The following is a 22,022-nucleotide window of genomic DNA, read 5'->3' as shown; positions in this document are numbered from 1 at the left end:
AGTTCAGTTATAGGTACTTTTCTTTCTCAGAATCTTTTCCCCTTATAGATTATTACACAATTTTGAGTATAGTTACATCTGCTATACAGTAGGTCTTTGTTGGTTATATATTTTACATACACTAGTGTTTATATGTTAGTCCCAACCTCCTAATTTGTCCCTCCCCCCATCTCTCTTTGGTAACCGTAAGTTTGTTTTCTATGTTTGTGAGTCTCTCTTTTGGAAATAAGTTTGTGTGTGTATTTTAGATTCCACATATAGGCAACATCCTGTGATATTTGTCTTTGTCCGGCTTATTTCACTTAGTATGATAATGTCTAGGTCCATCCATGTTGCTGCAAATGGCATTATTTCATTCTTTTTTATGGCTGACTAGTAATTCATTGTATATATGTAGCACATCTTCTTTATCCACTCCTTTATCAATGAACGTTTAGGTTGTTTCCATATTTTGGCTATTATAAATAGTGCTGCTATGAACATTGGGATGCATGTATCTTTTCAAACTAGAGTTTTCTCCAGATATATGCTCAGGTGTGGGTATATGCCCAGGATCATATGCTAACTCTATATTTAGTTTTCTCTCTCTCTCTTTTTTTGGTCTTTTTTTGCCATTTCTTGGGCCACTCCTGCGGCGTATGGAGGTTCCCAGGCTAGGGGGCCAATCGGAGCTGTAGCCACCAGCCTACGCCACAGCCACAGCCACGCAGGATCCGAGCTGCATCTGCAAACTACACCACAGCTCACGGCAACACCGGATCCTTAACCCACTGAGCAAGGCCAGGGATTGAACCCGCAACCTTGTGGTTCCTAGTCAGATTCGTTAACCACTGAGCCACGACGGGAACTTCCCTATTTTTAGTTTTTTAAGGAATCTCTATACTGTTCTTCATTGTGTCTGCCCCAATTTACATTCCCCCCAATAGTATAGGAGGGTTCCTTTTCCCCCACACCCTTTCCAGCATTTATTATTTGTAGACTTTTTGATAATGGTCATTCTAACTGATGTGAGGTGATAGCTCATTGTAGTTTTGATTTGCATTGCTCTAATAAGTAGCAATGCTGAGCATCTTTTCATGTGCCTGTTGGCTGTCTGTGTGTATTCTTTGGAGATGCGTCTATTTAGATCTTTTGCCCATTTTGTGATTGTGGTTTTTGTTTTTGTTTTTAGCTGTATGAGCTGTCTGTATGTTTTATTTTGGGTATTAACCCCTCATCTGTTGCATTGTTTGCAAATATTTTCTCCCAGTATCTCATCATTTTTAGATGAGACAATAGAAGTTAATGGATGCATAAGGGCTCTGGAAGCTGATCTTAAGTTTCAATCTCAAATTTAATCTTTAGGTTTTAATCTGAGATGTCCCTTAACCTCTTAGAGCTTCAGTTTCCTCACCTGTGAAATGGTAATAATAACAACTGTGTTTACCTCATAGAACTACTGTGAGGTCAAGTGTGCATTATTAGCACTGTGCCTAGCACATTGTCAGCACTTCGTTATTAGTTTGTGGTGGTGAAGTTGATAGTGATAGTTATTAGTACTAGGGATCAAGTACAAAAAATTATAACATGAAAAATTGTGTGTTAAGAGCTCCGGAAGCTTTGTTTTTGAAAGGTAGCCAAGAACATTTTGGAGATTGTTGTACTCAATGTGTTCTCAGGTATTAAAAGAAAAAAACCTTTTAATTAAATTTTTCCTTCAAAAATCTGGCCAAATAAAATGGAATTAGCCCAATTCAATCCCTCCTCCCTCATCCCATACCTCTTTATTCAGAGAAGTGCACTGGTCAGTTCAGGCTTGTCCAAGAAGCCCTCACTGTTCTATCCTTCTTCCCCGGCTTATTTGGCAGCAGTGGGAAAACAAGCAGTTTCCTGCCACTCATAATGCCTATAACCCAGGGTGATGGTGACCATGCCAAGAGTTCCTGCTGCTTCCCACAGAGCCCATATTTCTACCCACAGACTGGCTCTGAGTGGTGCCTCCACCACCCACTTTCTTAGGGCACTTAGAAACAGTGCCTAGTGCATAGTAGGTATTCAATAAATGTTAGGTTTTAGCAATTATTACCACACTTCTTAGGTACTCAGGTAACAAGGTCACCATTTCTGAAACTTGAGATTTATAATCCTGTTATCTTTTGGCTGGCTCAGAGGGCAAGGGAAAACAGGAGTTTATAATTATTGGGCCAAATTTTTTAATATACTTTTCAAACTAGTAGAATACCTACCATCATAGTAACAGTTTGAGGAGCACAATTTGTAGGTAAAATAGGCTTTTATTTAAAGAACGCATTAAAATCAAATAATGCCACATCCAATAATTCTCTGTCCTGGCAGAAATGGCTAGTAATATAGGAAAGCAAATATTCAGTCATTTTATTGCCTGTCATTCAAAAAACTAAGGTTTTTCCTTTAGTATCTAGGTTATTTCCCTTTATTCACCACCAAATGCTTGCAAACACAGAGTAGAAAGTGTATCTTGGAGTTCCCGTTGTGGCTCAGTGGTAAGGAACCCAACCAGTATCCGTGAGGTTGCGGGTTTGATCCCTGGCCTCACTCAGTGGTTAAGGATCTGGCATTGTGAGTAAGCTGTGGTGTAGGTTGCAGATGCAGCTCGGATCCCACGTTGCTGTGGCTGTGGCCTAGGCCAGCAGCTGCAGATCCAATTCCACCTCTAGCCTGGGAACTTCCATATGCTGCAGGTGAGGCACTAAAAAGATAATAATAATAAATAAATAAATAAATAAATAAATAAATAAATAAAAACTATCTCATTCATTTGAACTCTAATTTTTACAGTGAGACCATATATAAAACTTAATTTAATTTTACTTATCTCAAAAATAACTGAAAATGCAATAAAAGTAAAATTGACACTTGCACAATATCTTGGCTTTCGAAGCACCTTACACCTTAGTTATAACTTTCATCTCTGTAAGATAATTAGGACAAATGCCTAGTTTCTTCACTGTGCAGATAAAAGAGCCAAGACACAGAAACTTTAATATTTTTTTGGATACACCCATGGTACGTGGAAGTTACGTGGAAGTTCCCAGGGCAGGGATCAAACTTGCACCACAGTTGCAGCCTGTGCCACAGCTATGTCAATGCCAGATCCTTAACCTTCTGCACCACAAGGGAACTCCCAGAACATTTAAGCTCATGATTCCACTACTTGTTGGATGACCTCAAACAAGTCACTTAATCACTCTGTGAAGTTTCTTTAATTGTAAAATGGAATTTAAAATAGTACCTACCTCACAGAGTGTGTGTGAAGATGAAACAAGTTAATATACATAGGGCTCTTAGAAACAGTGCCTGGTGCATAGTAGGTGTTCAGTAAGTGTTAGGTATTAGCTATTATTACCGCATAGCCAGTTAAGTGCTAGGACTAGGACCCAAATCCAGACCTTCTAACTCCTAGTCCAGAACTCCTTCTATAGCACCATGCGGAATTTGCCTTTTTGTAAATCACTGATTTAATTTCTGTCTCACATTGACCTTGTTATTCTTGAAGAGGTCTTTTTCTGCTTTGTTTACTTTGAGCTCTAATTTCTAAGGATCAGCAGGGAAATGTGTTTGAAGGACTTCCTGATTTTTTTTTTTTAATCCTCTGATTTCTGTTGTCATCTAGGTTTGTTTGACCTTGAGGTATCAGAAGGTGTTTTAGTAGGTGCACATATCAGGAAGTCGTTTTCATGGATGTTTTGGGGTTTCTGGTGAATGTTATTTTGGTTGGAAGGCCTGAGGTAGGCAGTAAGGTTAAAGGAAATAGTTGGACTTTAGTCACACCCCTTCTCTGCAGTGTGATGGGAATATTGTCATTACTGAGAGTGGGAGCTGGCTGATCAGGGAATAGAGATGATTTGTTGTAAAAGAGCCATTCTGAAGAAACTGGTAAAGTATGACGGTCCAGTCCCTGAAAAAGGAAAAGAAGTTGTTTGTAGATATTTTTCTTGGTAATAATATTTGTGTCAGGCTTTTACTTGTGACCCAGTTGTTTTTAGTGTCTACTGCCAGTGTTGACATTTATGGCTGTGGGATAGGCCTAAGTGGAAACCTGTGTGCTTTTGTAGTAGCTACTCGGATGCTGTTGCGGAGATACCCTCCCTTTCCCCTGATGTTCAAATTGAACCCAGTGTGGGATTTCATGTGGGAGATTGTCGGAGGTGGGCAGTGATGTGCATCCAGCCATGTGCAGAGGCAAGGAGCTAGAGAAAAGTCCCAGCTCACTGAGCATGCCCCACCCCAGGCCTTTTTGATGTGTTTGTACAAGGTATACCCAGATGGGTCCTCTCCAAGAACAAGATACCAGTATGCTGCTCAGGACTTTTGTGGATAAGCTGCACCAAAGTTGAGGCAGGGGATTTGAGAGGATGTGCTGAGACCTCCTCTTTGTGATCTTTGAGGGTTTTGTTTTTGGTTTTGTTTTTGTTTTTGTTTTGTTTTGTCTTTGCTAGGGCCATACCCCCAGCATATGGAGGTTCCCAGGCTAGGCGGCTCATCGAGCTACAGCTGCCGGCCTACGCCACAGCCATAGCAACGCCAGATCCAAGCCACATCTGCAACCTACACTACACCTCACAGCAATGCCGGATCCTTAACCCATTGAGTGAGGCTAGGGATCCAACCTGCAACCTCATGGTTCCAGTTGGATTCGTTAACCACTGAGCCATGACAGGAACTCTGATCTTTGAGTTTTTTAATCCACCGATCTCTAGTATTCCCTTTGCCAAGTGTAATTAATGTTCTCACATTAAATAAAAACAGTGAATTTCTGTTAGATTCACTGGGGCTTGGTAGTCATTCAGTACTATTTCTAAGAGAGAGAGAGGGTATGAAAAAATGATGTATTATCCTTTCTAGTTTTGCAGTTAAGCTTTCTTTTTCTTGCCTGGCCACCTGCTGAATACTCTGAACCATCTAGCCTGGGAGCAAAGCCCAGAAAACAGCTCTGGGTCCTACCATGTCTGCAGCCTTCCTCTGGGTATTGGCTTCTGCCAGTTGCATTGGCCACTCTTGGTATGCAGCATCATGGTTCATATTTTTCCTGCTATGCTTGCTTGGATGCTCTGTATGGTAGATGGGGAGTTGGGAGAAAGGATTAAAAAAAAGAGTACCCATTAATCACTCTTTACTGCCACTGTCATTGTGTGCTGCCCAGGACTCCGGAAAGCTTTGCTTCTAGACCATTTGATTTAGCATCTTTGTTTGATGTGCAATGAGCTTCTGAACATGGGGGTTCTTATCCTTCTTCACTACTTATAGCGTTTTGGCACACAGTGCACCAGAGGAGATCTGTACTAGTGATGGTTTTCTTTGAGGTCGGTAGTAGGACTGGGAGTGGAGGTGAGAGACTTAGCAAAGCTAAAGGGGTTGTAGAGAGATTGAGTGGTTGACTATTCAGGCTTAGCCTAGCTCATGATGGGCCTTTGCTCAGCTGCCATTCGTGAATGCCAGGGTGGCAGCAAGTGCTAGCGTTGGCCTTTGAACATCTCTTACTCTCTTTGAAGTCTTTGCTGATTCTCTCAAGTCAGATTCCTTGCTTGTAAGGGCTCCCGTAGTCCTTTCCTCCCCCCACTTAGCTCCCTTAGCTTTGTAGTGAGTGGTTAATTGTCTAGAAGTCTTTTTTTCTACCATACAAGTCTATTGACAGCTGAAACCTAGTTTCGTTGATCTCAGTTTTCCTCCATAGCTTGTGTCCCATTTGTAACAGTTGCTCAGTAAAACGTTCTAAACTGAACAAAGCTTGCTGTGTCCATGGACATCCCTCATGTCCCCGTTTACAGATCATGTTCTCAGCCATAGATGGAAGAATATCCTTGAAGACACAGAGCATCACCATCAGAAAGAACATGTTAAGACACGCTAGCCTATTCTGGAGCTTTTTTTTTCAGGGGGGAACACCTCTTGAGATATAATTCACAATTCACTCGTTTAAAATGTATAGTTCCGTGGTTTCCAGTATGTTCACAGAGTTATACAATCACCACCACAATCACTTTTAGAAAATTTTCATTATGCCCCCCCCTCCAAAGAAACACTGTACCTACTTCCACCACCCAACCAGCCCTGGGCAACCACTAATCTGTGTTTTGTCTGTATCCATTTGCCTGTTCTGGAAATTCCATATACATGGAATCATGCAGTATGTGCTATTCTGTGCCTGGCACGTTTCACTTAGCATAGTGTTGTCAGGATACATCTGTGTTGTGGCAGGTGTCAAGTCTGAAGCTTGGTGGAAGTTAGAGGGCAGGTGATGCCTGTTTTCTCTCTAGCAGCTGTGACTCAGGCCAATGGTGAGTCTGCCTGCTCTCATTAAAGATGACCAAACCTATTCAGTGGAATTTCCATGGACATGTTCTGAACTTGCCTGAGTCATTACGGGAATTAAGCAAGGTAAAATCTACAAGCACTTACTACAGTGCCTGGCATGTGAGGGTCTCAGTGACTGTTGCCTCCCTGTGTGCCACTTTAGGTTCTTAGATTTTCGTAAGAATTTGCCAAAGTGAAATGAGACAAATGTTTAATTGGTACTTTGAGTTAATTTACTGATTCCTCCCCCTACCCGTTTGTTTTTGTTCTCCCCCAAGGCTATGCCTTTCTGCTGTTCCAGGAGGAGAGCTCAGTACAAGCTTTGATAGATGCCTGCCTGGAAGAAGACGGGAAACTGTACCTGTGCGTGTCAAGCCCCACCATCAAGGATAAACCGGTAAGACATATGCAGCCAGCTGTTGCTTTGCAGAGCACGTATGCAATTGAAATAGCTGATCGCCTTCTCCTTGTCATGGGAATGCTGGGAACTGGGCTCCTCTTCCCCGGGGTGACCTTGCTGTGCAGTAGAGCTGGACTTCTGTTGATGGGAAGCTAATAACAAATTATTCAGTATTTTGTTTTGTACCTTTGGGACCACATATAAACAAGTGTGCCCTTGTCTTTCACTTTACGCCTCTTTTAAGCTAGTTCCTATTCAGAAACTCTGCATCAAAGTAAATAATGCTCTTAGTGGTTTTGGCAGCTGGTTTCTGTCATTATTTCAGATCAAGGACAGGAATAATTTTTTTTTAAAAAAAAAGATCATAATCGTCAATGTTTATGTGCCTTTGAATGCAAGGCATTGTGCTGGGTGGTGCCCACAGCTGGCTAAATAGGGCCTTCTGGGCCGGGAGCTTATACTCCAAAATGGATAGCTTCAAACAGGGCAGGGGAGGGGAAGGACAGAGAACATGGACCCCAAATCATAAATAAATGTACACTTCAGAATTTGTGGTTAAGTTTGTGGTTTCTGAACCAAAGAATGTAAGTCACTGCGTAAGAGAGGAAGATGTTTCCTTTCTACTGGCAGAGGGGGTATCAGTGGAGCAGGGGCAAGACTATGTTTAGAGCAGAAGAGAAAACTTGGTTAACATGGTAGAAGTAAAGATCCTCAGGAAGTTGGGGGGGGTGAGTTTATGTGTTGGTACTAGGAGTGGAAGATGAGTAGAAATAGTGATCTGGACTAAGGGACCAGAGGAAGTATCTGTCACGGAGCCTGCAGCATCCCCTGTAAGACTTACACAGAGATGTAGGGCTTGATTGACAGCTAGGTTTATTCTCAGAAATGTGTATGGGAGAGAGTTGTGGTCGGACATAGAAATTCCCAGTTTGAGTCTTGATTCTAGTATTTGAAAATCTGTTTGACTCTGAATAAGTCACTTAATCCATTTTGCATCTTGGTTTCCTCATCTATAAAAATAAGAGGAATAATGGTTCCTCTGTGGGATGTTGAGAGGCTCAAAGAAGAGGAACATGAATGTGAAACCATTTGATGAGGTTGAGTACTTGTGCAAATGGTGCTATGTAGTCTTACGTGGTGCTAGAGGATTCAGGAGAGCAAGGTTAGAGATTATCTACCTACTAATATTTTTTGAAAAGATGGTGACATCTAGAACAGGGTTTACAGTTAGTTGCAAAACAATGATGCTGGCACTCTGCATAGTGGGAGAATGCAACCTGTAAAGCAGAAGATGAAATTATTAAAGAACAGGGCTCCTGAGTCATTGTACGATAACTGATGCAGAAGACGAAGCAAGGAATTTAGCAAGTATGAAAGTACCACTGTAATTTTCAATTTCTGGGGCCATTACCCAATTTTTATAACAACAGTTAACAGCATTGGGCAGGGTAACTATACAGGTAGCTATTCAGGAAAATGGTAGAAAATAATAGGTTGAGCCAAAGAGTAGAGAGCCTTTGTTAACTTTGGTTTTAAACAGAGTGGAGAGGGTGTGTGTTACAAGAGACATGGGGACTGACTAGAATGAGAGTGTGCGGTGTTGCCTCTGCATAAATAATAAGAAAGCTGCAGTAACTTCTAAATCTCTGTGGAGTAATGTGAAATTAGGAAGACTGAGCCCAGTTTGGCAGGGGCAGATGTCTGAGAGGAAAATGGTCAACCTCCAGAGAGCCTCTGCCAGTGACACATCAGTGGAAGAGGGTAGGGAGGTAGGAAGGGTTGGGGTTGGCCGTGCACCATACAAGAGGTTTCAAAATATGTTTATATCCATCAGATGACACATTGAGACAGTTATGCCCATAGTAGACCGAGAAGCTGTTGACTGAGGGGAGGAGCCTGGAGATGAGCAGGCGGGGCTGGCGTACTTTGGAAGAGTCATGTCATGGGCCCTGTGAAAGGAGAAGATAATATGCTGTGTGAGGGCGAGCTCTCACCAGGACCAGGCATCTTGTGAGAGGGGAATGAGCAGTGGTTGTTGCAGACAGAGGTGGTATGGAGGCACTGCCATGACTGTTGAGTGTTTTCACTCCAAAACATGTACTGTCCCTGGCTTGAAAGACTTTTAACGAGATGGTGTGAGTGTGTTCAGGGTGGTATGGCTGTAGACATTGAAGGCCTTTGGAAGTGAATTCGTGTAATTATCTGTTTTGGAAATGTTTATGGGGAAACTAACTTTCATAGTTTGTGTTTCTACAAACCTCTGCCTTATTGCAGTTTTCATTTCCTGAGCTCAAGTGAAGCCGTTTTATTGGAGCTTAGTGAATTCTGAATGGTGACTGCTGATCACGTATTTCTTTGACCCAAGCATACTCAGAATTTCCAGCATAAACAATTTAAATGAAACTTAGGATGGGAACCATAAAAGCCCCCAAACACCTGTAATTCCAATGAACTGGATCCCAAGTTGGGTTCTGGCTCTGTTGGCTCCATTTTTGAAACCTTCTCTTTCTTGGCTCCAGCTCCACATCTACCACTCCCGGCTTCATTTGGCCACACTTCTCTACCAGGTTTTGGTATATTCCACCTCATTTGGGATGCTCCCACAGAAAATGAAAGCTGGGTTGAACCTTTGGGAGTCAATGAGGACCTGGGCAGTAGCGCAAGGTAAAGTCAGCCTCTAGAGCTCATTCACCAAACCTTTTGAGCGGTGGTTCTTTTTTGCTTTTTCCACTCAGCTTAGCTCCCTTTCAGGATCTTAGTGCCCTCAGTCTGTTGTTTAGTTCTCTCTGGTCCTCGCTGGATTTCTCCTTGGAAATACATACTGTGTTCCAAAGTAACCTCACAGATTTTCTATCCTTTGCCCTTCTCCCTTCCCCCTAAACCAACCCCTCATTCCCTTTGTACGGATTAGGTTAATCACATGGTTTTTCTAATATAGAGCCTGATAGAAAAGTTCCCTCTCACTTATCCTTTCTAAGATCATGTTTGTTTTTTTAACGCAAATGAATCCATAATTAGTGGATTTCAGGTAGTTATATTTTTGGTCAGTAGTTACCTTTCATTACATGTCTCCACTCAGACTATTCTATATATAGGTCCGATCCAGAAAGATAGCAAAAGAAACTGTATTTATGGCCTGATTAATTGACTCCTTAGTCTTAAAGAACAAAAGACAAGTTGGCAAGAGCAGAAGTGATTGCATAGCTTCTATATCTGTGATTTTTTTTCCCCCCTCCTCCAGCAAGAGGAGTTCCATAGCTCAGATGTCTCAGACATCCCGGTGGATAGCTGGGTCTTTGCCCCTGCTTTCAGTGGAGCAGGCATACATTGTGACAGTGGCCCTTCTTATTAAGGCCTACTTTCTGAATCTATAAATATGCTGAACTAAAGTTTCAAGACAGCAGACTGACAGAGCAGGAAACCTAAGAGAGTCTAATAGATTGAGGTGCTGCAAAGGGTAACCCTGAACAGGAAGCGAGGAAGGAGACGTTGTGGTTCTTACCTTCTAGAACACTTTGGCCAGAGATGTGGGATAGCAAACACCCTGAAGGGAGTATCAGGGAAGCTTCCGAATTCCTCCTTCTTACAATTTATAGCACAATCACAATTTATAAATACCCTAAAACATGACAGATTGACTTTGCTATATATTTTTAAACTGTCTTATCAAACTGAAGTGTGCTTATCCTATAAGGTCAGTTCTTTAGGTTATTGTTCAGGTCATCCACTTAAAACTAGAAAGAAAAAAAATGGAAAAATGACAGGGAAAAAAAATAGGAAGCTGGAAATAAAGTCTGGTTTAATTCTTTAATTTCTTTCTTTCTTTAGGGCCGTACCACGACATATGGAGGTTCCCAAGCTAGGGGTTGAATTGGAGCTGCAGCTGCTGGCCTACACCACAGCCATAGCAACTCAAGATCTGAGCCGCATCTGTGACCTACACCACAGCTCATGGCAACACCAGATCCTTAACCTACTGAACAAAGTCAGGGACCAAACCTGCATCCTCATGGATATTAGTCTGATTGTCATTTCTGCTGAGCCATGACAGGAACTCCTATTTTTTTAATTTTTAATTTTAAGTTTTTTTTTTTTTTTTTTGGCTGCATCTACAGCATGTAGAAGTTCTGGGCCAAGGATTAAACCCATGCCAGAGCAGCAACCCAAACCGCTGTGGTGATAATGCCATATCCTTAACCCAGTGCACCACAGGAGAACTCCTAATTCTGTCTAATTTTTAATTCGACACTTTCTATCATTCCAGTGTCTCCTGCCCCCATTTATATATCAGAGGACTCTAGCATTTTTCATCACTTTTTTAAGTTTCAAAAATGTTCAGATCCTTTTGCTTAGGATTTAAAACCTGCTCAGTCTGACTTCAAATTTTGTTCAACCTTACTTTTTTCTGCTTTCCTCCTGAGCCCCATATTCCCATCAATTAAAATATTTAAGGTCCTATTTCTTTCTTTTTTATTTTATTTATTTATTTTTTGTCTTTTGTCTTTCAGGCCTGTACCCTAAGCATATGGAGGTTCCTACACCATTAGCTCATGGCAATGCTGGATCCTTAACTCACTGAGTAGACCAGGTGTCGAACCCATGTCCTCATGGATGCTAGTTGGGTTCATTAACCACTGAACCATGATGGGAACTCCCTAAGCTCCTGTTTTAATGTCTAATTCCTACCCTTATTTTCAGGCCCCTCTCAAATGTTGTCTCTTTTCTGAAGCCTTCTCTGATCACTACCCCATCTATAGTGAATCATACCTTCTGTCATAACTATCTCCAGCCCATGTACAGCCATCTTAACTACTATGCCTTCCTTTCTTCCTTCAAACCATGTTTGAGTACCTACTATAGGCAAGACATTAGTACTGGTTACTATGAATCAGACATGAAATCCTGTGTTCATAATGTTAATAGTATAATGAGTAGATAAAACAAGTGTATAAATACACAAATCTATAGAGCCTGGCACATAAAATGTTCTCAAATATTTGTTAAATTAAGAAAGTAACAGATACAATGAAGATAAGATATAGATTAAGTACTTTGGACAGTCTGTACATACCTGGAGTGATGAAAGAAAACTTTTTGGATGAAGTGTCATTTAAACACGGCCTTGAAGGATGAAGAGAGTTTGGAGATTGGCCAGGAGAAGTGTGGAAGTGTGGGGGAGTGGACGTTTTAGAGAAAGGCAATAATATGAACACAGAAATGAGAAATTATGTAGTATAAATGGAGAACACTTAGGCTGGTTAGTTGGAACACAAATAAAGGAAAAGAAGGAGTTCCCATTGTGGATCAGTGGAAGTGAACCCAACTAGTATCCATGAGAATGTCGGTTCGATCCCTGGCTTCACTCAGTGGTTAAGGATCTGGCGCTGGCATGAGCTGTGGTACGGGTCACAGATGTCGCTTGGATCCTACGTTGCTGTGGCTCTGACACAGGCCGGCAGCTACAGCTCCCATTTGATCCCTAGCCTTGGAACTTCCATATGCTATGGGTTTGTTCCTAAACAGCAAAAAAAAAAAAAAAAAAAAAAAAAAAAAAAAAAAGAATAAGAAAAAGAGTAGAGGGAAATTAAATTGGAAAAAATAGGTAGAGAGGCTTATAGGGGAATCTTTATGGATGGTCTCAGTCCTTCAGTGTGTGGTACACTCACTCAAACTCCTCTTCCATCTACTACCTCCTAAAACAATAACTATAATTTTATCTTGGCTCAATCAAATTTGGTTTTATATCATATCCCACCTTGGAAATCTGTAGCATTTCTGATCTTCTTTCTTTATTATTTATTGAAACCTTGATCTAAAATCATGGTTTGGGTTCCTCCCATCATAGGAATTTCTCCAGAGAAGGAATTCTTTCTCTAAAATGAGAGAAGTACTTCCTGTTCACAAATAAGTCACATTTCCTCATCCTCAGTATCTGAATTTGCAAATGGGTCCAGAGTTCTTAGTGCTGGAGTCTTTGGAAGCTGTTATTCCTTTCTCGGGAGATCCAAAAGATACTGCAATTCTAGTGTGCAGAATGGTATCGAGCGGACAAAATAGTCAAACCATCCCCCAAGGGATCATATTCAGTGTTTTCCAAAGTGTGTTCTGAAGAACAGTTGTCTCATCAAGCACTGGTCTCTTGAGAGGATCACTGGCAAAACGTTTGCTTGTAGTAAGAGGTAGCACTTACTGAGCACACGCTTCGTGCATTTTATGTCCACTTTCTCCTTTAATTAAAGATTCCATAGCCAAAAACATTTGGGAAACATAATAAAGTTCTGAGGAGTCGTGCAGTAAATAAATTAGTGAAATATTGTTTAATCCAGCATATTATATACCTCTCTGGGGATTATACTTGTGCAGATTCCGGTGGAATTAGTATTCCAGGAAGCTCACTCAAAGAATAGGCTTCTTCCCAGGAAAAACTTAGGTAACTTGAACTTTTATGTGTGCATTCCTCTCAGGAGTTTTAGTGATCCGCATGCCAGTGACAACATCCTTGTTCTAGCACCATGGAGCTGAAAATACACATTTCTGTAGATGCTGGACAAAATCTTCTGGCTACAGAGCACGAGCTCCTGAAGCTCCGAACCTAAAAGTTAAAATAGCTGAAAATAGTGCCAGTTTCATCACTAAATCATTTTCTTGAGCTTTTTCTAACTGCTAGTTTTGTTGGTAGCTTTAAAAAGAATCTGTGGGTCATTTCTTAATGCATTGAAAATGGGCCAGATGAGTTTGGAAAGAAGAGAGAGGTTAATCACTCACAAATAAAAATGCATTGTGTCTTTTCAGAGGTGGTGGCCAGTAGCCTGAAGGACAGGGAGCCTTGCAGGCACACAGCATCATGGCAGCAGAAAGAGTATATATAGACTTTGGGTCAGATAAACCTGGGTTTCAGTCCTGAGATGACTTCACTCTTCTGGGCCTTAGTTTCCTTACCCTGAAAGCAGGGATACTTTTTACAGCAGACAGTTATGGTGAGTTTAAATGTAACAGTGTGTGTAAAAGGCCTAGCAAGTGGTGCAGTGTAGGTGCCCAGAAGTGCTAGTTTCTTCTTCCTTTTGAAAGGGAATCATCCATCATGCTTATACTTTCTAAGCGATGTGGGAACATCAGAAGTGATGATGAGGACTAGATGATTCTGATCATCAAGTGGGTCACCTGGTGGCATCAAAAATTTGCTCTGGGAGTTCCCATCATGGTGCAGTGGAAACAAATCTGACTAGTATCCATGAGGACGAAGGTTCGATCCCTGGCCTCGCTCAGTGGGTTAAGGATTCAGTGTTGCTGTGGCTGTGGCGTAGGCTGGTGGCTACAGCTCCAATTTGACCCCTTGCCTTAGAACTTCCATATGCTACGTGTGCGGCCCTAAGAAGACAAAAGAAAAAAAAAATTGCACTGATTAGGCCCAAGCTCTGGGGCACTGTCTGGTGAGCAGATTTCCTGTATTACTGTGACTCTGGAAGGCAGCTTTCAGTGGAGTGAGGCAAGCCATCAGGGATCTATAGAGGGGCAGCTGCTGACGTGTTCTTATAGCACCGCTGTCTGCCCAGCAGGAAAACATTTGTTAATTCACCAGAACGCTGAGAAGCACAGAGCACTCACTGTGCTAGGCAGTTAGGATCCGCACAGAGCTATGGTCTCAGCCTTAGAGGCCCCAGAGTCCAATGGAGAGAAATAAACATGTGAATAGTAAGTGGAGTAAGGAGTCACGGGTGCTGTGACGGAAGTATAGAGAGTGGCTGTGGGGGTCAGGGGCAGCTCACAAAGCAGAGTGGTCTGATGTTCCTGAAGGAGTCTGGCAAGCCTTTAGCGGGAAGGTGTTCCCTTGAATCTTCCAGTTCTAGGTACCAGTATTAATCATAGCATCTAATTGATAATGGCTTTATTATATCATGCATAGAGCAAGGACATTCATCGCCATTTGGGGAGGCACAGCTTTTGCATGCTCTGTTTTTGTACTGGGTGCCTTTAGGAAACAGTATATAGAGTGCTGTTTGAACTGTCCCATTGGGGCTGTAAGCCTTGGTTTCCATGCATCAGGCTGTGCAGCTTGGTGCCGATGGCAGCAGTTTCCTTTTTGTACCTGGACCGTTTCCTGAGACTGATGTAGGTTGGAATATCCTGGGAGGGTGAGAGAATTTCCCAGGGTTGCTTTTGGCTCCCTGTCTAGGAAGAATCTTGGCTATTTTGATGAAGTGCTGTGCTCTACCAGGATCTGAGGAGTGGAAGGAATAGTCTGAGTGTAAGAGAGCTTTTTGCTTTGAGTCCCAGTAGAGTTCTTCCTGAGGCCCCAGAGCTGCCGAGGGTACAGAAGTCTTATCAAGGCTGTTGACTCTGAGCAGCTATTAGGTTCCTTCCCCCAGAACAGAGAGGGAGTGCATCTCCTTTTCCTCCCCATTGGGTGGAGGGCAGCATTTGAGAATAGTAGCTAGCATCTAAACGCCTCAAAGTTGGCTGTTATGGAGCTGTGCAGTAAAAATTAGGTGGAAATGAGATACCAACTACGAATGTGCTTTGAAGAGTCCAAACCACAATTATTGCTGTTATGGCTGTTAGTTTTGGTGGTTAATAATAATAAAACAACCAGGGAAGAGTTAAAGATGCCTCACAAACCACAAACTAGTTTATTTGTGATACTGTGAGGCACCCCAGTCATTCTGTGAGGCCTCTGTGGCCTAAAATAGAATTGCTGACAGCTGGGGTGGGTCTGAGTTCATTACCACTACAGCTGAGCTGCTGCAGCTGCATGTCAGCGGACCTCAGTCCAGCTGACTCATCCTGGCTGTCAGAAGAGCCGGAATGCTCCTGCTTGTTGGGGAGAGCAGTCCTGATGGTTCTGCGGTATTGTTTTTCCAATTCATGTAGATTGAAAGGATTGCAGGATTAGGGAGAGAAAAACGGAGACTTTTTCCTGAAGAGCTTGAGTAGGAGTTTGAAGGGAATAAAAAAGAGGAAAAAGAAAATGGGGCAGGGTGGAAGGGATGCTGCGCCATGTGCTTTATGGATCATTTGTGGGAAAGAGATGGCAAGGAAGGGGCTTTTGTTCAGGTAATTTCCTAAACTGGCCACCAGATTGCACTGTTGAGTCTGAACAGTTTGGTTGCTTTTTAGAGCTGCCTTAAGATGAACAGACGAAAAGGAAGGCACCATGCAGTAGAACGTTCATGTGGTGAATATTTGTAACTTAAGGAAAGGACCAGACAAGGATGAAGTGTTCAAAATGAGCTAAAGATAGCATTGTTTACTGGTAGATGAATGTCTAAATTCTGAATAGAATTGGTCTATACTGAAAGAATTCTAGAGCTATAGGATCATGTTCAGAAACTTGAAACTCTAAGGCTTTTATTTAAAACTGTTCTTACTGAAACCGTATGTTTTTTCTTATCCTATTATTAAAGCTACAATACAGATGCATTTTATATTTAATTTTAACTTAGAGGCCTTTGCAAATTTTCAATGAAATTTTCTTTTTAATGTTATCTTGTAGCATCCTGTCAAAATAAGTGACCTATATTGCATTTCTTAATTTTGTTTCCTAGCACTTGGCCTAATCTTATCCCTGTTAATGACTTTCAGTTTCAACTAGAATGAAACTTTAGTTAACTCTCTGAGAGCAGTAACAGGAAATAAGTGAGGAAAAGGCCTTGATGTGAGTGAAGTTTCTATGATGTTTTGTTCAATTAGTTCAAGCCTATTGTGCTGTATTTTAATACATACTAAGAGTAACATATAATAGGGTAGTGTTATCCAGTGTGGATATTAATAAGTTTTATGCAAAAAAATGGAAATAATTTGGAAATGCTGGGTTAAACAATGTTTGAACAGATTCCTTTCCTATAGAACTTCTCAGAGCCTTTAATTGATATATATGTTGTTGTGCCGTGAAACTCCAAGAAGGAAGAGGTAGTTTTTAACTTTTCCCACACACTGCTTGTCTGGCAGAATAACCCTGGGGAACCTGTGCTTCACAGAACACACTTTGGGAAACCTCGAAAAGGAAACTTAGTGCTTTCAGTACTAAGTGTTGCTATTACATGTTAATGTTATGTTCTTTTAGATTTTTTCTTGAAGGCTGTTGAAGTCACTCTATGGTATAAATTGGCATATTTATACTCCCAAGCTTCATATACGGTTTTTGCCTTTATCCTTAAGAAGATTTGCCTTTGGAGATAAGAATTATTCAAAGCTGATTGTTAATTCAGGAGATGAGAATTCAGAAGACAAGTAATTTAGCCAAAAGTAGGTTTATGATCCTCACCAGGACTTCCATAGGGATATATGCTTAAAAAAGAAACCAAAGAAAAACGACTTTTGTATTTCTTTCATAAGTGCTTATAGAGCAAAACATTCCATTGTCAGCTGTGTAGCAACTAACCTTTCTAGTCAGAGATCACAGACTGGGGCCGCAGAATGGATCTGGCGTGCAGATAGTTTTGTTTAGCCTGTACAAGGGATTTTAACATTTAAATTAGTTCCCAACATTTAAAAATCTTGAAGTTTCACATAAAAATCTAAATTTCTAGCTATTTTTGAGGAATTGAAAAGTCAGACCAAACATTTCCAAGTGAAATCTACTAGCTGGAGCTGCGGAAGTGTTTGCTTCCTTTAAAAGGAGTGATTTACTCCAGTGTGTCACTGCTGGCCTTCTAATTATTGTCCTTTGGCTTTGTCATATTTCTGTTTCCTGTCCAGCCCTACAGACATTTGGGTGTAAGTAGCCCTAGTGGGTGCTGCCCCCAGATAGCCTCTTCCTAGAGTCACCTTTGTAATTACATGTCAGGTTTCTTCAAGAAGTAGTGTTGAGGAGTTCCCATTGTGGCGCAGCAGAAACCAATCTGACTAGTATCCATGATGATGCAGGTTCAATTCCTGGCCTCGCTCAGTGGGTCAGGGATCCTACGTTGTCATGAGCTGTGGTGTAGGTTGAAAATGGAGCTCAGATTCTGGCTGTGGCGTAGGCCGGCAGCTGTAATTCCGATTCGACCCCTAGCCTGAAAACCTCCATATGCCAAGGGTACAGCTGTAAAAAGCCAAAAAGCCAAAAAAAAAAAAAAAAAAAAAGAAGTGGTGGTGTTGAAACCATGTCAGGCTCATGTAAGATAATCTTCACCATTTTTGGTTTCCTCCTTATACTTGTCCTTAGAATGTTGAGGCTTTTACTGCTCAGAATATAGCATTTGACAACATACTGGAAGAGTTGTTTCACACACACACACACACACACACAGAGTAATCCCCATGTATGTAAAAGTTGTTTTGCCAGGGGAAATTTATGTTGAATTAGGACAGAGAGCTAAGAAATAAAGATAATCAAAAAATCACTTTTTATTTGTATTCTGCCCCTTGCTACAAAATATGAGTCAGCTTATAAAATATTTATTCAGCTTATAAGGTATTTAAAAAATAGAGACATATATGCATATATTTCTCTGCCATGTATATACACCAGAGCATATATTCAAAGAGTAAGAAAGATCGAACATGGGTATTAGGCCCTCAGGTCTGAGAATAATCCTTAGAAGATGAAGAACATGCATTGTGTGAGAATGGCCTTATATTTCAGACAGAAACCCAAGTGCGAATGGAACATATCAGTGCAAACAGTACCACAATATTATTTTTTGCTTAGCCTGTGGAGTGTGCTCCTGTTGGCCTGTGTTGACATTTCTCTGAATCTGCAGTGGTGTGAGCTCTGAGGAGCTGTTTTGTGGTGGCAGCTGGAAAATGTGGGTTTGTGAATACAGTTAATCATTACTGTCTCCCTCGTCTTCTTCCTGTATTTTTACCAAGAATAGAGTAAAGGAATGGGTTGTGTGTGATGTAATGAAGGGGCGGGGAGAGTGTCAGAGGGAAGAAGAAGCGGTAATGAGAGCTCTCAGCGGGCAGGTTTGAGATCTTCCGCAGTTCTTTTGAGCAGCAGTAACCTCCCGCTATTGTAGAAGGCTGCATTTTCTGTACTTCTGATTAAATGAAACCAGAACGCTGTGGATACTCTACAGAAATTGTTTTTATTTGTGAGCCATATGATCAAACTGAATTATCATAAGGTGAATGGAATTACCTTACCAGGTCCAGAGGCTGCCTTTACTACTTTATTAGGGTTAAGACTAGAAGAAGAGAGGGCTCTGAGTAGGAAAAGATTTGCCCTACTGTGTGTGTGTGTTGTGCGTGTGAGACATTGAAATCCTTTTTCTTAGTATCAGGAGGTTGTGTTTTTAATTAAAAGTTAATAATGAACCCTCTTGAAGGCTTTGAAAGCAGTGTTTTATGGTATTGGTGAATCTGCCTTTATGGTAAACGTCAAGAGAACAATAACTTAGTCAAACAGACCAAATTTTACAAGGAAAGAACTGGATTTTTTTTTTTTTTAATGCGGTAAAGATAGAGCTGATGCTGGAGTGTTAACACAATTAAAAACATGTCCAAGGTTTCAGGGTCTAGGGAAGAAGTGAAGATTTTATGGTTTTCTGGCTAACTGGTCATAAAAGCCCAAGAAGTTGCTCAGAGAGGGTTGGGGGTGGTGGTGGTAAATTTTGTAGCAATCATAAAGAATGTGTAGCCTGTTTCTAACTGAGCAATCCCAGTTGTAGAGTTCAGCTCTACCCTACAGATTCAAGGTGTTTTGAAAGTGTTAATGGGCAGGTTTACTACCCTGAAAATGAGTACCGTGGATATCAGCCAAGCCACAGAAGAAATTGTCACATATGTTTCCTTGCATTAAGTGTTGATGGTTGAGCAGTGGGGAAAATGAAGAATTTTGTTGATACTAAGGAAATGAAAATTCAGCTGTTTTGTTTCCTATCCTAATCAATGCGAGGAAGGGAGAGACATATTCCTTAAGGACCCATGCTGGTTTCTGTGCTTCTCCACTTAGCCCACCTCTCCAAGCACATGGCCAGCTGAGTGACTAGTTGGTTTTTGGGCAGAGCTAAAACTCCCCTTTTGGAATGGGAGGGTTTTTTTGTGTTTTGTTTTGTTTTAAACTATACATTGATAGTTCGTTCACCTGTGGATTGAAAGGAATATGTTTTAAGGTTATGATTCTGATAAAGTACCTTATTTTATATGATACTGATCAAGCAGTACAAACTTTGGACAGGAAGTCTGAGTCCCAATGAAGAGAGATTATCAAATAGAAAGAAATATGTCATAGAGATTTCTTTTTCTACTCTTGGAAAATTTACTTCAATTTCTAGGCTTACCTTTCTTTAACCAGACTTATTTAGGAAAATCAGATAAATCAAAAGTAGATAACTGTGTGTCCTTCAGTATTTGATATTGCTGGTAATTGCGTGCTAACTTGATAAGTATTAAAAACTGTGTTAAATTAATTGCTGAAAGAGAAATGTTTTAATTTTAGGGGATGATAATTTAAAGTCCAGACATATAATTTTTAGAAAATATTCCACATGTTCCTGTTCCCTCTTTTGGTGAGCTCTTAAAAAGCTCAGTGCTGTAATGTGACAGGTTGTAAACAGTCCCTCATGTGTTAAAATGGATTCAAAACCCAGACTCTGTCTCTAAAAGACTACCCTTTTTTAAACCAAAGGTGGTTTCTGAAGGTTTCATGGTATATGTCTATCTAGAGTGCTATAATACCTGTAAGTAGATTCCCCAGGAGTTCTATTAAAAGGCAATTAATGCAGATTACATTAATAAATGGATTTTGTTTGGGTTGTGTATGTGGTAAAATGCACAAAATCAGTGGGTTTGTCTTTAGTCACCTTATTCTCATTTGGGGTTGATGGAAATGAAGTAAGGACCAAGTAAACAACTTTTTTTCAGGTGCAAATTCGACCATGGAACCTAAGTGACAGTGACTTTGTAATGGATGGTTCTCAGCCTTTGGACCCCAGAAAAACTATCTTTGTTGGGGGAGTTCCACGACCCCTTCGAGCTGGTGAGTGGAAATAGTAACACCACAACAACAAAACCAACAACAAAATCCCCAATGTGTGTAGTCTTCAGTATTTTCTAGGCTTCCTGTCAGCTATACATAGTCTCCAAGAAGAAGGCTGTCATGCCAGTTTCACTGAGCTGACCCTTAAATGTTTTCTCCCAAGATGTTGTATTTTCTTATGGTGCCAGAGTGAATTTCATTAAACTGTTATTTTCAGACAGATGAATTCCAGTTCGTGCTCCCCTACTCAGCCACATATTTTAAAAATAATGATACATTTGGCAGTGTGCATTCTTATGCTGGTTAGTGTTGTTATGTATGACAGAAAAAGAAGTCACCCCATCAGAAATCTATCCAGTGCAGCTCTGTGCCCATTTAATGACCAAACCCCTGCTGAAAATTGTGTCACTGGGAACCAAACTGAATTCCTCCCAAGTGAAACAGGTTCCTGTTTTTCTTATGTACTTTGAAAAGTGAGTTATGTATTTGAGCATCTTTATTTTGACTTCCTGAAAGCTTCCCTGTTTTTAAGTTCCTTTCCAGTGATGGAATAATCGTGCCTGCTGGAATCAGGCAGAATCATAAGTGATCTGGGGCGTTGATGCTGTACTGATGACTTCAGTATTTCAGTCCAAAGACAAATCTAATGAGTTGTGGGTCAGTGTTATTGTCCATGGAATATACTAAAGTTATTTGTAAGAGCAAAGTTTTTAAAATGCTTTAAACAGTTGAGTTAATTTTTCAAAGTAAGATGAAAAAATAAGGTAACCGTTGCCACTATAGCTGCAAAAGTACAGTGTTTCTATGTTAGATGTAAGCAAGTAGACAGTTCCACCTAAAAAGTAAAAGAAAAAAGCAGAAATCATTCAAATCAAGTGGTGAAACAGAATTATAAAATGTACCTACAACTCTTTGGCTCTATGACTTCTGTGACTTGTTAATTCTAAACGTTCTTCAACGTTTCTAACATATTTATTCAAATATCAACTCCAACCTGTTCTTAAAAGATAGCTTTAGATCTGTATAAAGATGTATTCATAATTCTATTTTGAAGGACTTTAAAACATATTGATTATGACTGTGGAGTTTGTAATTTTGTGGTATTTCAGAAAGTCAAATATCTTTGGGTCTTTTTCTCATTTGAATGGAAAACTATGCCCAAAGAAAGAAAGCAAAGCAGCAGAGACGCCTCCCCTTTATCTGCTGTCAGAATAACGTCTAGGCAGGGCTAACTCAAACGTGAACAGCATTATGAGATGAGGGCCAGTGCAGGCCTTTGTTTCTAGACAGCTTGTGCTTTAAAAAAAAAAAAAAAAAAAAAAAAAAAGTGGATGGAGGCGCTGTGGAGCATTCCTGGCTTTTACTAATTGATAGTGTTTGAGGAGTAGAGAAGGAAAAAAAAAATCC

The 22,022-nt window shown here is 40.7% G+C and overlaps 1 protein-coding gene and 1 long non-coding RNA gene across 42 annotated transcripts in view; one reads left to right on the top strand and one right to left on the bottom strand.

The window, feature by feature from the left end:
* Positions 1 to 22,022, top strand: part of CPEB3 (cytoplasmic polyadenylation element binding protein 3) — a 196,789-nt gene that overhangs the window by 136,773 nt on the left and 37,994 nt on the right. For 29 of the 41 annotated variants that reach the window (XM_084994864.1, XM_084994854.1, XM_084994870.1 and 26 more), the window contains 2 exons: positions 6,591 to 6,709; positions 20,501 to 20,615. In XM_084994864.1, the coding sequence (XP_084850990.1) occupies positions 6,591 to 6,709; positions 20,501 to 20,615 (234 nt within the window). The remainder of the gene's footprint in view (positions 1 to 6,590; positions 6,710 to 20,500; positions 20,616 to 22,022) is intronic. The other 12 variants (XR_014826630.1, XR_014826625.1, XR_014826623.1 and 9 more) reach the window with 1 other exon arrangement.
* Positions 5,572 to 12,267, bottom strand: LOC146396983 (uncharacterized). Its single transcript, XR_014826635.1, has 2 exons — positions 12,116 to 12,267; positions 5,572 to 10,649 (listed from the first exon to the last, which is right to left on the bottom strand). It is a non-coding gene; the product is annotated as an uncharacterized LOC146396983 (long non-coding RNA).

The sequence above is a fragment of the Sus scrofa genome, chromosome 14, assembly GCF_054392235.1.
Source record: "Sus scrofa isolate SSC_HxYL_T2T_F1_AM1 chromosome 14, Sscrofa_HxYL_maternal_Yorkshire_Landrace_v2.0, whole genome shotgun sequence".
Classification (NCBI taxonomy): Eukaryota; Metazoa; Chordata; class Mammalia; order Artiodactyla; family Suidae; genus Sus; species Sus scrofa.
The sequence above is the reverse complement of the archived record's forward strand: the minus strand, read 5'-3'. Positions and strand labels throughout refer to the sequence as shown.